Below are 20,130 nucleotides of genomic sequence, written 5' to 3'. Positions count from 1 at the left end.
AATAATATCAATAAACTCTTTGCCAGAGTCATGAAGAAGAAAAGATAAAGGACCCAAATATATAAAATCACAAATGAAAGAAGAGAGATCACAAGCAACACTGAAGAAATACAAACAATTATAAGAATATATAATGAACAACTAAATGCCAACAAATTAGACAATCTGGAAGAAATGGATGCATTTCTAGAGAGGTATAAACAATCAAAACTAAAATAGGAAGAAATAGAAAACCTGAATGGACACATGACCAGCAAGGAAATTGAACCAGTAATCAAAAATCTCCCAACAAACAAAAGTCCAAGACCAGATGTCTTCCCAGGGAAATTCTACCAAACATTCAAAGAAGATCTAATACCTATTCTTCTTGAAGCTATTTCAAAAAAAATAGTAATGGAAGGAAAACTTCCAAACTCATTCTATGAGGCCAGCATCACCTTGATCCCAAAACCAGACAGAGACCCCACCTAAAAGGAGAATTACAGACCAATATCCCTGATGAACATGGATGCAAAAATTCTCACCAAGATACTAGCTGGTAGGATTGAACAGGACATTAAAATAATTATTCACCACAACCAAGTGTGATTTATTTCTGGGCTGCAAACGTTGTTCAATATCCACAAATCAATCAATGTGATAGATCAAATTAACAAAAGAAAGAACAGGAACCATATGATTCTCCTAATAGATGCAGAAAAAGCATTTGACAAAATACAACATCCCTTCTTGATTAAAATTTTCCACAGTACAGGGATAAAGGGAATATACCTCAGTATCATAAAAGCCATATAGGTAAAACCCACAGTGAATATCATTCTCAATGAGGAAAAACTGAGAGCTTTTCACCTAAGGTCAGGAACACAACAGGGATGTCCATTCTCACCACTGTTGTTCAACAAAATATTAGCAGTCATAGCCTCAGCAATCAGATAATAAAAAGAATTAAAAGGCATCCAAATCAACAAAGAACATATCTACAACAATGCAGATAACCTCTGTGGAAAAATGAAAAGACTCCACCCCAAAATTGCTAGATCTCATACTGGAATTCAGCAAAATGACAGGATATAAAATCAATGCCCAGAAATCAGGTGCATTTCTATACACTAACAATGAGACAGAAGAAAGAGAAATTAAGGAATCAATCACATTTATATTTGTACCAAAAACCATAAGATACCTAGGAATATACCTAACCAAACGTGTAAAGGATCTGTACTCTGAAAACTATAGAACACTAATGAAAGAAATGGAAGAGGAAGACACAAAGAAACAGAAAGACATTCCATGCTCATAGATTGGAAGAATAAACATTGTTAGAATGTCTATGCTATCTAGAGCAATCTATGCTTTCAATGCTATCTGTACCAAAATACCACCAACATTTCTCACAGAGCTGGAACAAACAATCCTAAAATTTGTATGGAACCGGAAAAGACCCCAAATAGCCAGAAGAATGTTGAAAAAGAAAACCAAAGCTGGTGGCCTCACAATGCAAGACTTCAGGCACTTTACAAAGCTTTAATCACCAAGATAATATGGTACTGGCACAAAACCAGACACACAGATCAATTGATCAGAATAGAGAAACCAGATATGGAACCTAAACTCTACAGTCATTAATTCCAACAAAATAAAAGACAGTCTCTTCAACAAAAGGTATTGGGAAAATTGGACAGCCACATGTAGAAGAATGAAACTGTACCATTTTCTTATACCATACACAAAAATAAACTCAAAATGGATGAAAGATCTAAATGTGAGACAGAAATCCATCAAAATTCTAGAGAAGAACACAGGCAGCAACCCCTTTGACCTCAGCCACAGCAATTTCTTGCTAGACACATCTCCAAAGGCAAGGAAAACAAAGCAAAAATGAACTAATGGGACTTCATCAGCATAAGCTTCTGCATAGCAAAGGAAATAGTCAACAAAACCAAAAAATAATAGGAGAAGATATTTGCAAATGTCTTATCAGATAAAGGGCTACCATCCAAGATCTATAAAGAACTTGTAAAATCCAACACCCATAGAACAAATAATACAGTCAAGAAATGGGGCAAAAGACATGAATAAACATTTCTCCAAAGAAGACTTACAAATGGCCAACAGACTCAGGAAAAAATAGTCAACATCACTCAGCATCAGGGAAATATAGATCAAAGCCATAGTGAGATACCACCTCACACCAGTCAGAATGGCTAAAATTAATAAGCCAGGAGACAACAAATGTTGGCGAGGATGCAGAGAAAGGGGAACCCTCTTACACTGTTGGTGGAAATGCAATCTGCTGCGGCCACTCTGGAAAACAATATGGAGGTTCCTCAAGAAGGTAAAAATAGAGCTATCCTACAACCCAGCAATTGCACTACTAGGTGTTTGCCCCAAAGGATATATATGTAGTGATCTGAAGGGACACCTGTACCCCAGTGTTTACAGCAGCAATGTCCACAATAAGCCAAACCAGGGAAACAGCCCAGATATCCATCAACAAATAAATGATAAAGAAGTGGTGTATATATACAATGGAATATTGCTCAGAGATCAAAAAAGTAAAATCTTACCATTTGCAATGACGTTGATGGAACTAGAGGGTATTACACTAAGCAAAATAAGTCAATCAGCGATCTCACTCATATGTAAAATTTAAGAAAAAAAAACAGATGAACATAGGGAAAGGGAAGGAAAAATGAAATGAAAACAGAAGACAAGTCATAAGAGACTCTTAAATATAAAAAACAAACTAAAGGTTGCTGGAGGGGAAGAAGGTGAGGGGATGGGGTAATTAGGTGGCATTAAGGAGGGCATGTGATGTAATGGGCCCTGGGCACAATATGCAACTGATGGATGACTGAATTCTACCTCTGAACTAATGATATACTATATGTTAACTAATTGAATTTAATTAAAATAATCTTTTTTATGTTCCATATGAGTGGTAGTAGCTTTCTGAGAATTGTATCTGCCTCACCTTTAACCACAGGGTTATTTTTTAACTCTTTTGGCATTGACAAATGACAAAATTAAGTCAATTTAGTAAAATGTTTGATATCCTTTATCCAAGGGAAAATAATCCATGGATTGGGGAAGTAAAGTGATTCAAAAACTGTGGAGCACTTTTCCCAAGGTATTTGGGCAAGTGTGAGTTTATAGAGCTTTTGAAGAGGGAACATGGAAACCGTGCATGATTGGCTAAAATGTTGGGGTTTTCCTTACAAGGTTACCAGGTCTTATTTTCTGGGGGAAGGTAAGCTAACTGAACTCAAGTTGGAAAATCGTAACTGGTATATGTTAAGTTTCCTTGACAGGTGTTTTCTGTAAGTGAAGACTGTAAGTTTAGATTTGGGGTATGAGTGGAATGCTGGGGTGGCCTCCATTTATGGGTCCTGATAAAGGAATTAGCTTTATTTTCACATTTCAATGACATAAAGACCAAAACACCAAAATATATACATTTATGTCATAGATAACTATGTTTACACATATTAAACTACAGAAGGAAAAGTAAGAGCTCTGAGACACATTTGACTCCTTAATTCATCAGGTCAGATTTACCAAATGAGTTTTGGCACCAAAAACAAACAAGAAAAAAACTGATTTTCTGAGCTATCTGGATTGCAAATTCAGAAAGGGGATTGTGATCCTGTAATAGGATCATGGGTTTTCTCTCTTTAAAACTCTTCATTGTTTTCCATTACATTTAGTATAAAATCAAAATCCTACTATCACCCACGGGCTTTAAGGGCCCAGCCCCAAGTGACTTCTCCAATGTAATCTTTTCCCTTCCTTCCTCTCACTGTCTGTGCTTCAGTGAACTTTTGCTCTGGTTTCCTAAGGAGGTTCACCATCAATTCTTTCAAGGTTTTGTACAATTTATTACCTTTACCTGAAACAGGCCCCCCCTTGCTCCCAAACACACACACACACACACACACACACACACACACACACACACACCCTCCAGCTCGCATCTACTTAATCTTTCATGTCACATCTGGAATGTCACCCTTGAGACCACCTCTCTGGCACTCCAAGGTAACTGAGATCATCCAATATTTCTCTGCTCTAGAACTGCACATGTTTCCTGTGACGTTTCCCACCCGTACAAAGTTTGGCCTGGTTGGGTTTTGTGCGTCAGTTTCCCTCCATTTTCAACTCCGGGAGTGGAGGGGACGCTTCTGTTTCCTTCTCTGGATTCGCAGGAGCAGCAGGGGCCTGAGCCAGCTCTGCCCAAACCGAGTGTTCAGGGGGCGGGGAAGCAGGTGGGACTTGTTTAAGGCGGGGGAAAGGGCTGTGGGCGGCGAGGAGGGAGGCCGTTGTCTGTCAGCCGCAGGCGTCCAGGAGGAGGCCGTGAGGGGCAAATGTCCTCGCTGCTCAGGCTGGGGTGTCTGCCATCGAGCCCGGGACCCAGTGGCCTCCTCCCCCGCCGCCCGCAGAGGGAAGACAAGTGGTGTGTGCTGGTGGTTTGGGGGCGCGGGGGGAGCCAGCGAGGGGCGCCGCCGTCAGTGTCTTCCAGGAGCCCGCGGATGACCGGATCGTCTCTGTCCCCACAGCACATTTTTTGTTACTGGTGAAGCCCGAGTGTCATTATTCCAACGGCACGGAGCGTGTGCGGCTCCTGGATAGGTATTTCTACAACAGCGAGGAGTTCGTGCGCTTCGACAGCGACGTGGGGGAGTACCGGCCGGTGACCGAGCTGGGGCGGCCCATCGCTCAGGGCTGGAACAGCCAGAAGGACATCATGGAGCGGAAGAGGTCCGAGGTGGACACCGTGTGCAGACACAACCACAGGGTGTTTGAGAGCTTCCGGTGCAGCGGCGAGGTGAGCGCGGCAGGGGCGGGGGGCCAGGGAACGAGCGAGAGAGAGAGACAAAGAGACAGAGACAGAAAACTCTGTCCAGGAGGCACACGCAGGATCTTTTTTTTTTTTTTTCCATTTTATTTATTTTTTCAGCGTAACAGTATTCATTCTTTTTGCACAACACCCAGTGCTCCATGCAAAACGTGCCCTCCCCATTACCCACCACCTGTTCCCCCAACCTCCCACCCTTGACCCTTCAAAACCCTCAGGTTGCCCCAACCTCCCATCCCTGACCCTTCAAAACCCTCAGGTTGTTTTTCAGAGTCCATAGTCTCTTATGGTTCGCCTCCCCTCCCCAATGTCCATAGCCCGCTCCCCCTCTCCCAATCCCACCTCCCCCCAGCAACCCCCAGTTTGTTTTGTGAGATTAAGAGTCATTTATGGTTTGTCTCCCTCCCAATCCCATCTTGTTTCATTTATTCTTCTCTTATCCCCCTACCCCCTCATGTTGCTTCTCCATGTCCTCTTATCAGGGAGATCATATGATAGTTGTCCTTCTCCGAATGACTTATTTCACTAAGCATGATACGCTCTAGTTCCATCCACGTCGTCGCAAATGGCAAGATTTCATTTCTTTTGATGGCTGCATAGTATTCCATTGTGTATATATACCACATCTTCTTTATCCATTCATCTGTTGATGGACATCTAGGTTCTTTCCATAGTCTGGCTATTGTAGACATTGCTGTTATAAACATTCGGGTACACGTGCCCCTTCGGATCACTACGTTTGTATCTTTAGGGTAAATACCCAGTAGTGCGATTGCTGGGTCATAGGGTAGTTCTATTTTCAACATTTTGAGGAACCTCCATGCTGTTTTCCAGAGTGGTTGCACCAGCTTGCATTCCCACCAACAGTGGAGGAGGGTTCCCCTTTCTCTGCATCCTCGCCAGCATCTGTCATTTCCTGACTTGTTCATTTTAGCCATTCTGACTGGTGTGAGGTGATATCTCATTGTGGTTTTGATTTGTATTTCCCTGATGCCGAGTGACGTGGAGCACTTTTTCATGTGTCTGTTGGCCATCTGGATGTCTTCTTTGCAGAAATGTCTGTTCATGTCCTCTGCCCATTTCTTGATTGGATTGTTTGTTCTTTGGGTGTTGAGTTTGCTAAGTTCCTTATAGATTTTGGATACTAGCCCTTTATCTGATATGTCGTTTGCAAATATCTTCTCCCATTCTGTCAGTTGTCTTTTGGTTTTGTTAACTGTTTCCTTTGCTGTGCAAAAGCTTTTGATCTTGATGAAATCCCAATAGTTCATTTTTGCCCTTGCTTCCCTTGCCTTTGCTGTTGTTCCTAGGAAGATGTTGCTACGGCTGAGGTCGAAGAGGTTGCTGCCTGCATTCTCCTCAAGGATTTTGATGGATTCCTTTCTCACATTGAGGTCCTTCATCCATTTGGAATCTATTTTCGTGTGTGGTGTAAGGAAGTGGTCCAATTTCATTTTTCTGCCTGTGGCTGTCCAATTTTCCCAGCACCATTTATTGAAGAGGCTGTCTTTTTTCCATTGGACATTCTTTCCTGCTTTGTCGAAGATTAGTTGACCATAGAGTTGAGGGTCGATTTCTGGGCTCTCTATTCTGTTCCACTGATCTATGTGTCTGTTTTTGTGCCAGTACCATGCTGTCTTGATGATGACAGCTTTGTAATAGAGCTTGAAGTCCGGAATTGTGATGCCACCAACTTTGGCTTTGTTCTTCAATATTCCTTTGGCTATTCGAGGTCTTTTCTGGTTCCATATAAATTTTAGGATTATTTGTTCCATTCCTTTGAAAAAGATGGATGGTATTTTGATAGGGATTGCATTAAATGTGTAGATTGCTTTAGGTAACATAGACATTTTCACAATATTTATTCTTCCAATCCAGGAGCATGGAACATTTTTCCATTTTTTTGTGTCTTCCTCAATTTCTTTCATGAGTACTTTATAATTTTCTGTGTATAGATTCTTAGTCTCTTTGCTTAGGTTTATTCCTAGGTATCTTATAGTTTTGGGTACAGTTGTGAATGGGATTGACTCCTTAATTTCTCTTTCTTCAGTCTTGTTGTTGGTGTACAGAAATGCAACTGATTTCTGTGCATTGATTTTATATCCTGACACTTTACTGAATTCCTGTACAAGTTCTAGCAGTTTTGGAGTGGAGTCTTTTGGGTTTTCCACATATAGTATCATATCATCTGCGAAGAGTGATAGTTTGACTTCTTCTTTACCAATTTGGATGCCTTTAATTTCTTTTTGTTGTCTGATTGCTGAGGCTAGGACTTCTAATACTATGTTGAATAGCAGTGGTGATAATGGACATCCCTGCCGTGTTCCTGACCTTAACGGAAAAGCTTTCAGTTTTTCTCCATTGAGAATGATATTTGCGGTGGGTTTTTCATAGATGGCTTTGATAATATTGAGGTATGTGCCCTCTATCCCTACACTTTGAAGAGTTTTGATCAGGATGGGATGCTGTACTTTGTCAAATGCTTTTTCAGCATCTATTGAGAGTATCATATGGTTCTTGTTCTTTCTTTTATTAATGTGTTCTATCACATTGATTGATTTGCGGATGTTGAACCAACCCTGCAGCCCTGGAATAAATCCCACTTGATCGTGGTGAATAATCCTTTTCATGTACTGTTGAATCCTATTGGCTAGTATTTGGGTGAGAATTTTTGCGTCTGTGTTCATCAAGGATATTGGTCTGTAGTTCTCTTTTTTGGTGGGATCCTTGTCTGGTTTTGGGATCAAGGTGATGCTGGCCTCATAAAATGAGTTTGGAAGTTTTCCTTCCATTTCTATTTTTTGGAACAGTTTCAGGAGAATAGGAATGAGTTCTTCTTTAAACGTTTGGTAGAATTCCCCTGGGAAGCCGTCTGGCCCTGGGCTTTTGTTTGTTTGGAGATTTTTGATGACTGTTTCAATCTCCTTACTGGTTATGGGCCTGTTCAGGTTTTCTATTTCTTCCTGGTTCAGTTGTGGTAGTTTATATGTCTCTAGGAATGCATCCATTTCTTCCAGATTGTCAAATTTGTTGGCGTAGAGTTGCTCATAGTATGTTCTTATAATTGTCTGTATTTCTTTGGTGTTAGTTGTGATCTCTCCTCTTTCATTCATGATTTTATTTATTTGGGTCCTTTCTCTTTTCTTTTTGATGAGTCTGGCCAAGGGTTTATCAATCTTATTGATTCTTTCAAAGAACCAGCTCCTAGTTTCATTGATTTTTTCTATTTTTTTTTTTTTTTGGTTTCTATTTCATTGATTTCTGCTCTGATCTTTATGATTTCTCTTCTCCTGCTGGGTTTAGGGTTTCTTTCTTGTTCTTTCTCCAGCTCCTTTACGCGTAGGGTTAGGTTGTGTACTTGAGACCTTTCTTGTTTCTTGAGAAAGGCTTGTACCGCTATATATTTTCCTCTCAGGACTGCCTGTGCTGTGTCCCATAGATTTTGAACTGTTGTGTTTTCATTATCATTTGTTTCCATGAATTTTTTCAGTTCTTCTTTAATTTCCTGGTTAACCCATTCATTCTTTAGAAGGATGCTGTTTAGTCTCCATGTATTTGGGTTCTTTCCAGCTTTCCTCTTGTGATTGAGTTCTAGCTTCAGAGCATTGTGGTCTGAAAATATGCAGAGAATGATCCCAATCTTTTAATACCGGTTGAGACCTGATTTGTGACCCAGGATGTGATCTATTCTGGAGAAGGTTCCATGTGCACTAGAGAAGAATGTGTATTCTGTTGCTTTGGGATGAAATGTTCTGAATATATCTGTGATGTCCGTCTGGTCCAGTGTGTCATTTAAGGCCTTTATTTCCTTGTTGATCTTTCGCTTGGATGATCTGTCCATTTCAGTGAGGGGAGTGTTCAAGTCCCCTACTATTATTGTATTATTATTGATGTGTTTCTTTGATTTTGTTAGTAATTGGTTGATATAGTTGGCTGCTCCCACGTTAGGGGCATAGATATTTAAAATTGTTAGATCTTCTTGTTGGACAGACCCTTTGAGTAGGATATAGTGTCCTTCCTCATCTCTTATTATAGTCTTTGGCTTAAAATCTAATTGATCTGATATAAGGATTGCTACCCCAGCTTTCTTCTGATGCCCCTTAGCATGGTAATTTTTTTTTCCACCCCCTCACTTTAAATCTGGAGGTGTCTTCGCGTCTAAAATGAGTTTCTTGTAGGCAACATACTGATGGGTTTTGTTTTTTTATCCATTCTGATACCCTGTGTCTTTTGATTGGGGCATTTAGCCCATTAACATTCAGGGTAACTATTGAGAGATGTGAATTTAGTGCCATTATTAGTCTGTAAGGTGACTGTTACTGTATATTGTCTCTGTACCTTTCTGATCTACTACTTTTAGGCTCTCTCTTTGCTTAGAGGACCCCTTTCAATATTTCCTGTAGAGCTGGTTTGGTGTTTGCAAATTCTTTCAGTTTTTGTTTGTCCTGGAAGCTTTTGATCTCTCCTTCTAGTTTCAATGATAGCCTAGCTGGATAGAGTATTCTTGGCTGCATGTTTTTCTCGTTTAGTGCTCTGAATATATCATGCCAGCTCTTCCTGGCCTGCCAGGTCTCTGTGGATAAGTCTTCTGCCAATCTAATATTTTTACCATTATATGTTATAGACTTCTTTTCTCAGGCTGCTTTCAGGATTTTCTCTTTGTCACTAAGACTTGTAAATTTTACTATTAGGTGACGGGGTGTGGACCTATTCTTGTTGACTTTGAGGGGGGTTCTCTGCATCTCCTGGATTTTGATGCTTGTTCCCTTTGCCATATTAGGGAAATTCTCTCCAATGATTCTCTCCAATAGACCTGCTCCCTTCTCTGTTTCTTCTTCTTCTGGAATCCCAATTATTCTAATGTTGTTTCGTCTTATGCTGTCACTTATCTCTCGAATTCTCCCCTCATGGTCCAGTAGCTGTTTGTCCCTCTTTTGTTCAGCTTCCTTATTCTCTGTCATTTGGTCTTCTATATCACTAATTCTTTCTTCTGCCTCATTTATCCTAGCAGTGAGAGCCTCCATTTTTGATTGCACCTCATTAATAGCTTTTTTGATTTCAACTTGGTTCAATTTTAGTTCTTTAATTTCTCCAGAAAGGGCTTTAATATCTCCAGAGAGGGTTTCTCTAATATCTTCCATGCCTTTTTCGAGCCCGGCTAGAATGTTCAGAATCATCATTCTGAACTCTTGATCTGACATATTACCAATGTCTGTGTTGATTAGGTCCCTAGCCTTCGGTACTGTCTCTTGTTCTTTTGTTTGTGGTGATTTTTTCCGCCTTGTCATTTTGTCCAGATAAGAGGATATGAAGGAGCAAATAAAATACTAAAAGGGTGGCAAAGACCCCAGAAAAATGCGCTGTAACCAAATGAGAAGAGACCCCAAATTGTGGGGGGGGAGAAAGGGGATAAAAAGAGGTTCAGAAAAAAAAAAAGAAAAAATTTTAAAAATAAAACAAATAAAGAAAAAATATAAAAAAGAAAGAAAAAATATATATATTTAGATAAACTAGTCAAAAAACGTTAAAAAAGAAAAGGGTAAAAGTTTTAAAAAATTTAGCAGAAGAAGAAAAAAGAAAAAAAATTGAAAAAAGAAAAAAGAAAAAAAAATTGAAGTAGCCGCAAGACTAAAGAATCATGGGGAGAAAGCCATGAGTTCCGTGCTTTGCTTTCTCCTCCTCTGGAATTGCGCTGCTTTCTTAGGAGTTGAACCTACTTTCCTTGATAGATGAACTTCGTCCTGGCTGGATATTTTGTTGATCTTCTGGGGGAGGGGCCTGTTGTAGTGACTCTCAAGTGTTTTGCCCGAGGCGGGATTGCACCGCCCTCACCGGCGGCCGGACTAAGTAATCGGCTCGGGTTTGCTTTTGGGAGCTTCTGTTCCCTGAACGCTTTCCGTAGAGTTCCGGAGGACGGGAATGAAAATGGCGGCCTCCCAGTCTCCGGCCCGGAGGAGCCGTGAGCCTGGGGCCCCACTCCTCAGTGCGCCCCCAGAGGACAGCACCCAATCACTCCTGTATCCCCAGCCTCCAGCCGCGCTCCGAGCTCACCCAGCCCGTGACCAGTTCAAGGTAACCCCGAGCTGAGAGTTCAGTCCTCGGCTCTGTCTCTGCAGCCGGCTTCTCCATTCTAATACCTGTGAGCTCTCCGACACTCCGACACCCCTGATCCTTCTGTGACCCTGCGGGACCTGCGGCCACGCTGACCCCGCGTAGGCTTCACCCTGGGTTAGCCTCTGGAGCAATGTCCCTCAGTGGAACAGACTTTTAAAAGTCCTGATTTTGTGCTCCTTTCCTCCGCTGCTTGCCGGGAGCCGGCCCCTCCCCCTGCGGTCTATCTTCCCGTCGTTTTAGATTCACTTCTCCGCCAGTCTTACCTTTCAGAAAGTGGTTGATTTTCTGTTTCTAGAGTTGCTGTTCTTCTTCTCTTCGCTCTCCCGTTGGATTTGTAGGTGTTTGCAATGTTTAGATAAGCTATCGAGCTGATCTCCTGCTACCTGATATAGTTTCAGACTGCTACTTCTCCGCCATCTTGACTCCTCCCTTTTTCAATGTTTTTGAGGGAGGCTTGGATGGCTATGTATTTCCCCCTTAGAACCGCCTTTGCTGTATCCCATAGGTTTTGGACCAAAGTGTCTTCATTCTCATTGGTTTCCATGAATTGTTTAAGTTCATCTTTTTTTTTTTTTAAAGATTTTATTTATTTATTTGACAGACAGAGGGATCACAAGTAGGCAGAGAGGCAGGCAGAGGGAGAGGAGGAAGCAGGCTCCCTGCGGAGCAGAGAGCCCGATGCGGGGCTCGATCCCAGGACCCTGAGATCATGACCCGAGCTGAAGGCAGCGGCTCAATCCACTGAGCCACCCAGGCGCCCCTGGTTGATCCAAAGCATTCTTCAGCAAGGTGGTCTTTAGCTTCCAGGTGTTTGAGTTCCTTCTGAACTTTTCCTTGTGATTGAGTTCCAGTTTCAAAGCATTTTGATCTGAGAATATGCAGGGAATAATGTCAGTCTTTTGGTATCGGTTGAGTCCTGCTTTGTGACCCAGTATGTGGTCTATTTTGGAGAAGGTTCCATGTGCACTTGAGAAGAATGAGTATTCTGTTGTTTTAGGGTGGAATGTTTTGTATATGTCTATGAGGTCCATCTGGTCCAATGTTTCATTCAATGCTCTTATTTCTTTATTAATTTTCTGCTTCTATGATCTGTCTATTTCTGAGAGAGGCGTATTAAGATCTCCTACTATTATTGTATTCGTATCAATATGACTCTTTATCTCGATTAATAGTTTTCTTATGTAATTGAGTGCTCCCATATTGGGGGCATAGATATTCACAATTGTTAGATCGTCTTGGTGGATAGTCCCTTTAAGAATTATGTAGTGTCCTTCTGTATCTCTGACTACAGTTAAAGTACATCTTTTGTCACCAATTTTCTCTTTCAAATCAAAAAGTTAGAGTATAAGGGGTATTCTCTTTTTTGTTTTGGGGAAACTAACAAACAACCTAAATTAGTAGATGCATAATCATAAACACACCAGAGGTCTGTTGTGAACAGCAATTGACAGGTTTTGCAATAGACAGATGTACATGTTGCTTTTTATTAGAATGGATATACCTTCAATTATCAAAATCAGAAATGTGTTTCTTTTTTGTAATCTAGAGTTTATCTCATAATGATCTGTAAGCTTCTGATACCTCTCTTTAAACTCAGGCACATCTAACGGTTTCAGGTCACAACTCTGTGTCTTGCCCAGTCATCCCCATCTGCCTACACAGTGTTTCCCCACAGGGGTGCTGACCTAACAAGCCCATATGCACTTACACACAGTCCTATTCTTGGAGCAGATTTCCCAAAATCAGAGGCCCAGAAAAGAGTGTGTCTGAGAGCTGAGGCCAGAGAGCTTTTTGCTATCTCATACTGAGAACAAACTACATGCTCACAGACCATTTTGGCTTTAGCCCCCATATCATTCTTCTCTAATAATCCCAATCTTACTTAACTAATAAATGTAATATACATTGATATTTCTATATTAAATATATTTACAGCATGCTAAACAATGTGTTGTAGTGTCACAAAATTTTAATTTAATAAATATTTAATGCTATTTAGTGCCAGGTGTTGTTCCATGCACCGAAGAAATAATAATCCTCATAAAAATCATATAGATCAAATACTGTCATTCTCATTTTGTAAATAGAACTATTAAGGTATAGAGGTGTCAAGTAACATATCTATGTTCACCTAATCATTTCATGGCAAGGATGGCATTTAAACTCAAATATTGTGGCTTCCGATCTGTGCTCTAAACCACTATGGTGTGCTACCTTTGATAGAACCATGATGATGGATAGCTGATAGCTGATGGTTGAATGGGTAGAGAGAGTTATGAAGGGAGGGAGGATAGAAGCGAGAGAGGGAGGGAGACGAAAAAAAGTTACATATTTTGACCTCTCTATGTCTCTTTTACCACACCATGCAAAAGTAGTGCTAGAAATTTGTTAGGCATCAACAGCCAGAGCTCACTCGGCAGGCCAGTGTAGGTGTGGTGCTCACAGAGGAGGGCAAAATGAATGTGGAATGTGTGGTGATTACTGCTGCTATACACAGGGTCAGAGACAAATTCTAAAATATCTCACTGCATGAGTTACAGATTCATTGAAAAATGGAAAACTTCAATGGCAAGGATCAACCACATAAGGAAAGGCCATCCTGCCCCTTCCCCCAGAGGCATTTACATTCCAGGGCTGGGACCTCCTTATTGTTCCCCCTTTAATAGGGCAAATGTGAGAAGGTGGCCTTATCAGTGGGGATTTTCAGATTGGTGTCAAGGAGAGAGGATTTGGGCACAGTTATTTATAAGAGTTTTCTGTGTGGGGAATGCCTGGGTGACTCTTGGTTTTGGCTCAAGTCTTGATCCCAGGGTCATGAGATCTAGCCCTGCATCAGGCTCCATGCTGGGTGGGAATCCTGCTTAAGATTCTCTCTCTCTCCAACAGATGAATGGATAAAGAAGATGTGATAAATGTGTGTGTGTGTGTGTGTGTGTGTGTGTGTGTACAATGGAATATTACTCGGGCAACAAAAAGAATAAAATCTTGCCATTTGCAACAATGTAGTTAGAACTAGAGGGTATTATGCTCAGTGAAATAAGTCAGTCAGAGAAAGACAAATATCATATGATTTCACTCATATGTGGAATTTAAGAAACAGCAGACGAACATAGGGAAAGGAAATGAAAAATGAAATAAGATTAAATCAGAGAGGGGACAAACCATAAAAGACCCTTAACTATAGGAAATAAACTGAGGGTTGCTGGAGGGGAGGTGGGTGGGGGATGGGGTAACTGGGTGATGGGCATTAAGGAGGGCACTTGATATAAGAAGCACTGGGTATTATATGCAACTAATGATCACTAAATTCTACCCCTGAAAATAATACACTGTATGTTAATTAACCAATTTTTTTTAAAAAGGAAAATTCTCTTTCTCTCCCTCTCCCTTTGCCACCTCCCCCCACTTGTGCACTCTCTCTCTTAAGAAAAAAAAAATTGTTGTTGTTGTTTTAAAGGGTTGTCTAGGAACACATGCTGCCAGCATCTGGGGCCCTCCATCCCATGGGAAGTTTAATTCTTCTGGCAGGAAATTGAATATTGGCCTCAGTTCAGCCCCAAGAGCTGGCAAAAGAGGCTCCCTGGGCCAGCTAGCTCCCAATCCAGGCAATCCAAGTGAGTATGGTGAGTATGTGGATGGCCTTCAGCCTCTCTTCCCGCTGCATGGTGGTGAGTCAGGGTGGAGACCTGCAAGGCTGCTCCATGCAAAACACCATGGTCAGAAACCAAACAAATGGTGGCCTCAAATATGAGCCCTTAATTTAAGAAAAATACAAGACCTGGATTGCAGAATTGCAGAAATTGAGTATCAGTCAAGTTGTAATTCACATGAATTCATGTAGCATATATCCTAAAGTAGATAAGGGCAGCAATTTTAATTTGTCTCAAGAAATACCATATAGTGATGTGTGTATTAATATGCAGATGTGTATATATACATATTCAGATAAGCTCTAAATGCTAACAAAACTACCTGAGGGAAGATAAAAAAAGGAAAAAACAGAGTCTAATGCATAGTCAAAATAGAAGAAAAATAATTTATATCATTTAGACACTTCTGACAAAAAGAAAATCTTTCTAGATCTCTAGTGACTAAACTAATTTAAAGAGTGGATGAAGCCTTCTGTATAATAATTAGAACTAAAAGACTCAAAATAGAAATATTGTTGGTTTATACAAATTTGTGAAAGGAGCACCAAACTTAAAGGAAAAATAATTTTTTTGCCTTACTACTAATTGACCTTATTTATGACTATAACAGTAGATAAGCTACTTAGATCGGTATTGATGTGGGAAACAGAGGTAGAAGAAAAGTTATTAAATTTCCTTACTACTTAGAGCCCACTGACAAGTCCTTGAAACAGGCAGAGTGACATTCCTCTGCCTTTACCTTAATACTTTGCAAAGGGCAAAAAGCAATCCTAGCCTGACTGGCCCCTACCCCCAACCAGGATCCTATAAGTCTACTTTAACATATAAAAATTCCTTTGGAAACTTCCTTTATCTCTAAACCCTCCAAGATACATACTGGCAATCATCCCCAAGCATAGGGCCCACCGATATACATCTGAAAGGTCTCCTGACTCAGGTTTTACTAGTTGGTAATAAATGACTTTTTCCCAACAATAGCTAGCCCCTCAAGAACCTGGAAACTTTGCTTCCAAAATTCCTTAGAGACTGATGCTATCCCTTGACACTATCCAACTTGCAACTATATAATGGACCACTCCTCACAGTCCCAGGGCAACAACTCTTTCTGCCCACAGGTCCTGTCCCCATGCTCTAATAAACCACCATTTTTTAAAAAGATTTTATTTATTCATTGGACAGAGAGAGAGATCACAAGTAGGCAGAGAGGCAGGCAGAGAGAGAGGAAGAAGCAGGCTCCCTGCTGAACAGATACCCCGATGCAGGGCTGGATTCCAGGACCCCTAAGATTATGACCTGAGCCAAAGGCAGAGGCATAACCCACTGAGCCACCCAGGCGCCCCTAAACCACCATTTTGCACCAAAGATGTCTCAAGATTTCTTCCTTGGTCATGGGCTCCCGACTCCACCCCACCGAACCTCACTTATATTCTGAAAAGGTCATCAGTATGGCCTGTGTTTTTCTACTTCATTCTTCTTTGAACAAATATTTATGGAGCGATACTGTTCTAAGGCACTGGAAATACATGGTGGGGTGGGGGGAAACAGGCAGCATTCCTGCCCTCCTGGAGCTCAGTTCTAGTAGGACTACATTATACTCACCAAAATACATGGATTTCCGACTAGATCATCTCTGTTGTCCCTTCTAGGCCCCAGGACATCTCATGGTGACTGTCCTGAAGTCACTGAATAGTCACTTTCCCAAATGGCCTTGCTTCTTGTTAACTCCTAAGTTTTAATTAGCCAGATTTTGTTTTATAGACCGTTTTACAGAGTTTCACATTCAATTTGTGTTTGACCCAGCTCCCTGTTGCTACAGCCGCAGACTTCCGCAGTAAAGGCTGGGCGACAGCTTGGGGGAAAGAGGACAACTAGCGAAGGGACAAGCAAGAGGGTTTCTGTGACTGGGTGTCCCCATAGCTCAAACCGTTGCAGACCTGATAATAATAGGAGAGAGGAAAGAGACACAAAGGCTACATGGGGAAAGCCCCTTAGAAACTATGGGATTCCCACGGGGATTCCCTCTGTAGAGAAGTTCAAAATTTTAAATGTCGGTCTCGATGGCCATCTGGTGGTCGAAGGGCCACATGACAGTCTTTTGTTGCGTAACAAAACCGGATTCAAGTTTAAGATTGTTAAAAAACAAGATGGGATTGGGAGGGAGACAAACCAGGAGACTCTTAATCTCACAAAACAAACTGAGAGTTGCCAGGAGGAGGGGGTTCGGGAGAGGGGGTGGGGTTATGGACACTGGGGAGGGTATATGCTATGGTGAGCGATTCACAGACCTGTACCCCTGGGGCTAATAATACATTATATGTTTATTAAAAAAATTTTTAAATTTTAAAAAAGAAAACGAGCAAAGGAAAAGAGAGAAGGAGAAATCAAGAAACATACTCTATAGAGAACAAACTAGTGATTCCCAGAGGGGAGGTGGGTCGGGAGATGGGCAAAACAAGCGAAGGGGATTAAGAATACAATTATTGTGATGAGCACTGAGTCATGTTGAATCAATATATTGTACAACTGAAACTAATATAACACACTATGTTAACTATTCTGGAGTTAAAATTTAAAAATAAAATAATAAAAAAGATTGTTAAATTTCTTAACTTTTTTCAACTGGAATTTGATTACTAAATGTCCATACCTTCATTCTACGTTATGTTAATAAAGCTTAAGCCCTTTCTGGGATGGAGATTTCAACATTACGATGAAACAGAGGTAACTCAGAAAAGGGGAGGCTGAAGGGGAGACAAAAGAAGAATGCAAAGTGGCCTCTGGAGGCTGAAAAGGCAGGAAAGATTCTCTTCTGAGCCTCCAGAAGGAATGCAGACCTGCTGATACCTTGATTATTCCCATATGACCTATTTCAGGCTTATAACTTCCAGGATGGCCAGAGAATAAATTTGCATTGTTCTAACTCACTAAATTAGTGGTTACTTGTTACAGCAGAAATAGGAAACTGATAATGAGAAGCAATAGAGCTCAGAGCTCAAGTCCTGAAGTCAAACAGAATTTACTTCTTACCATAGCTACAGTTCTTCCTACCCATATGAACCTCTCTAAGCCTCTTTTTCCTCAACTGTAAAATGGGACTGCCCAAAAAAGTCTGCATGTGGAAAGAGAAAATAGGGAGGCAGTAAGGTCTGCTGTTGTTCATAATAAGCCTGATACAAATGTTTGACATTTTAAAACATGTCTATTTACAATTTTATTTAAAAGGTTAAATTTTATGGGATGCCTGGGTGGCTCGGTCAGTTAAACAACCAACTCTTGATTTCATCTCCAGTCATGATCTCAAGGTCCTAGAATCAAGCCTTGGTTGGGCTTTCAGCCATTCTTGGTGTGAAGCCTGTGCGGGAATTCTCTCTCTTTCTCTTCCTCTGCCTCTCCCCCCTTATACATGTGAGCTCTCTCTATCTGGCTCAAAAAAAAAAAAAAAAAGTTAAATGAGACTAAAATAGTAAAATGCTTAGGGAAATAAAAAGAGGAGAAAAATTTTTCATTTCTGTTTTGTAAGGTGAAAATTCTGATACATTTCATTTTTAATCCCTTCAAAAAAAGTAAATACCAAACTTGCGAGATTCATAGAAAACTGCAAAGAATGAATATTAAATACATCAGAATATATCAGAATTTGTCTAGTACACATTTAATTAACTATATTAGGTTAAAAATATTAACAATATTCTGCTGAATTATCACTGCAACTGTGTAACTTAAGAAAGTTTGGGAGATCGTCAGCAAAGGAAATAGAACCTGCCTTTTCCCTTTCTGCACAACAACAAAGTAGGAGAAATATAACAGATTCTGAGTGTTCATTATACTGTTAACTCAAAACAATTTTAATGCCACTTGATAGAATATGCTAAGAAACTGACAAATGTAAATGACTCTACTGGACAGTAAGCTATGCAAACTAAGAAAATTACAAGTTCTGACAGGGGAAAAAAAAAAAAAAACTTTCCCAAGGATAGAAATAAACTCTAATGAATGATTTGAGATACAGAGCATTTGGTTAATAAATCAAGATTATTTTTATGAATCATTCCTAAAGTAAAACACCATTATGCCTTTTGAGTACTTTATTAATGGAGATTATATCCACTTGAATAACCTTAAATGTGGGCTTGACCCTCATATAACATGGAGGGTTTGTCTTAAAGAAAACACAACACAGCAGAACTCTCCAGGAACAAATGCTGTAACACATGAGGAGAGGTACTCCTGATAAGTACATACACCACACTGTTAGGTCCCCCAGTAACGGGTCCATGATTAAAGGAGTGAGACTGATATAAAGCGAAGGTCAAGCAAAGCTTTATTCCCCGCCAAGCATGAAGAATCAGACCGAATGTTCGGGGCTGTGCCTCTTACAGAGAGGGCGACCTCTCTCTGCTTCACAGACTAGCTTTTAAGAGCAAAGGCCATGTGGTAGGGCCTGGCCACGCACAGGTGGCCAATGAAATTGTAACACACAGAGAAAGCTGCACAGTCATATTAGGTCACACATAAGTGACCAATTGAATTACAATTTACCCTAGTAGATATTTGAACCAGCCTATCACCTTGTTCAGAATTGGCGTCCAAAAGGTGCCCAAAGGGCGGGGCCCATACTCCTTGGTAACTAGGGATACAGTATGTGCCCCCCCACTGATCGGATGTCTCCACCTGGCCTGACCCACCCTTGTATTTGGGCTTTGTTACCTGGAGCTGGTTTCCCGAACTTGTTTTTATGTAAGTCCCCTGGGGGAAGGGGGACAGGGACAGTTTAAGTTTCAAACAACAAAGTTATTGTTTAACCGGATTTAAGCACTCTGACTAAATAGGTCCTTACACACACGTTTAAGGGAAAAAGGCCCTAGGAGTATAAAAGGGAATCAAATGTCAGTGTACTCGCATCACAAAACTAAAGTGTATGAGCCGTAGGCCACAAGAAGTGCTTACTTAGCTGAGATAATATCAATTTGTGTTGAAAACCTGAAAGGGGAGTAAATACATATCAGAGTCCATATTCAAAGCTGTATGTAGGCATTAAATGGAAAGAATATAGCCCACTATATATATAGCCCATGTAGCCATTCAACCAATAAAAAAGACAGCTCTAAGAAAAGTATAATCCAAGTTAATGATGCACATATCTAGAGTAAAGGCTACATAGTTCAACATCCATTTGGGATAAAATGCTTAGAAAAATAAGGATAGAAAGGAACTTCCTCAACTTGATAATTAAACTCTACAAAAAACTTTACAGCTAACATACTTAGTGGTAAAAGACTGAATGCTTTCCCTGCCTAAGACTGGGAACAAGGCAAAGATTTCCCCTGCCCACTCTCATCCAACAGCCCTGGGACTTCTAGCCAGTACAATAGCAAGACAGGGAAATAAAAAGCATGTAGATGGTAAAGGAAGAAAAAGAAATGTCTGTATTTTCAGAAGACATGATAGAAATTCCACTGAATATACATATAAACTACTAGAACTAAAAATTGATTTCAGCAAGTTATATGA

General features: G+C 40.6%; 1 protein-coding gene across 1 annotated transcript; it reads left to right on the top strand.

Annotated features, from left to right (window-relative positions):
* Positions 1-3,200: 3,200 nt before the first annotated feature.
* LOC123942209 lies at positions 3,201-16,491 on the top strand. Its single transcript, XM_046006093.1, has 4 exons — positions 3,201-3,250; positions 4,206-4,453; positions 4,557-4,825; positions 16,420-16,491. The coding sequence occupies exons 1-4, from the start codon at positions 3,201-3,203 to the stop codon at positions 16,489-16,491; spliced, it is 639 nt and encodes a 212-aa protein (XP_045862049.1).
* Positions 16,492-20,130: the final 3,639 nt, after the last annotated feature.

Source organism: Meles meles, chromosome 5, assembly GCF_922984935.1.
Source record: "Meles meles chromosome 5, mMelMel3.1 paternal haplotype, whole genome shotgun sequence".
Taxonomy (NCBI): domain Eukaryota; kingdom Metazoa; phylum Chordata; class Mammalia; order Carnivora; family Mustelidae; genus Meles; species Meles meles.
The sequence above is the reverse complement of the archived record's forward strand: the minus strand, read 5'-3'. Positions and strand labels throughout refer to the sequence as shown.

Bases quoted from the DNA above. Each gene is read 5' to 3' on its own strand.
- LOC123942209 (XM_046006093.1), top strand. From the start codon at position 3,201: ATGTTGGGGTTTTCCTTACAAGGTTACCAGGTCTTATTTTCTGGGGGA. The intron at 3,251-4,205 runs GTAAGCTAACTG...CTGGATTCGCAG, and splicing joins GTCTTATTTTCTGGGGGAAG to GAGCAGCAGGGGCCTGAGCC. The intron at 4,826-16,419 runs GTGAGCGCGGCA...TGTTTGACCCAG, and splicing joins GCTTCCGGTGCAGCGGCGAG to CTCCCTGTTGCTACAGCCGC.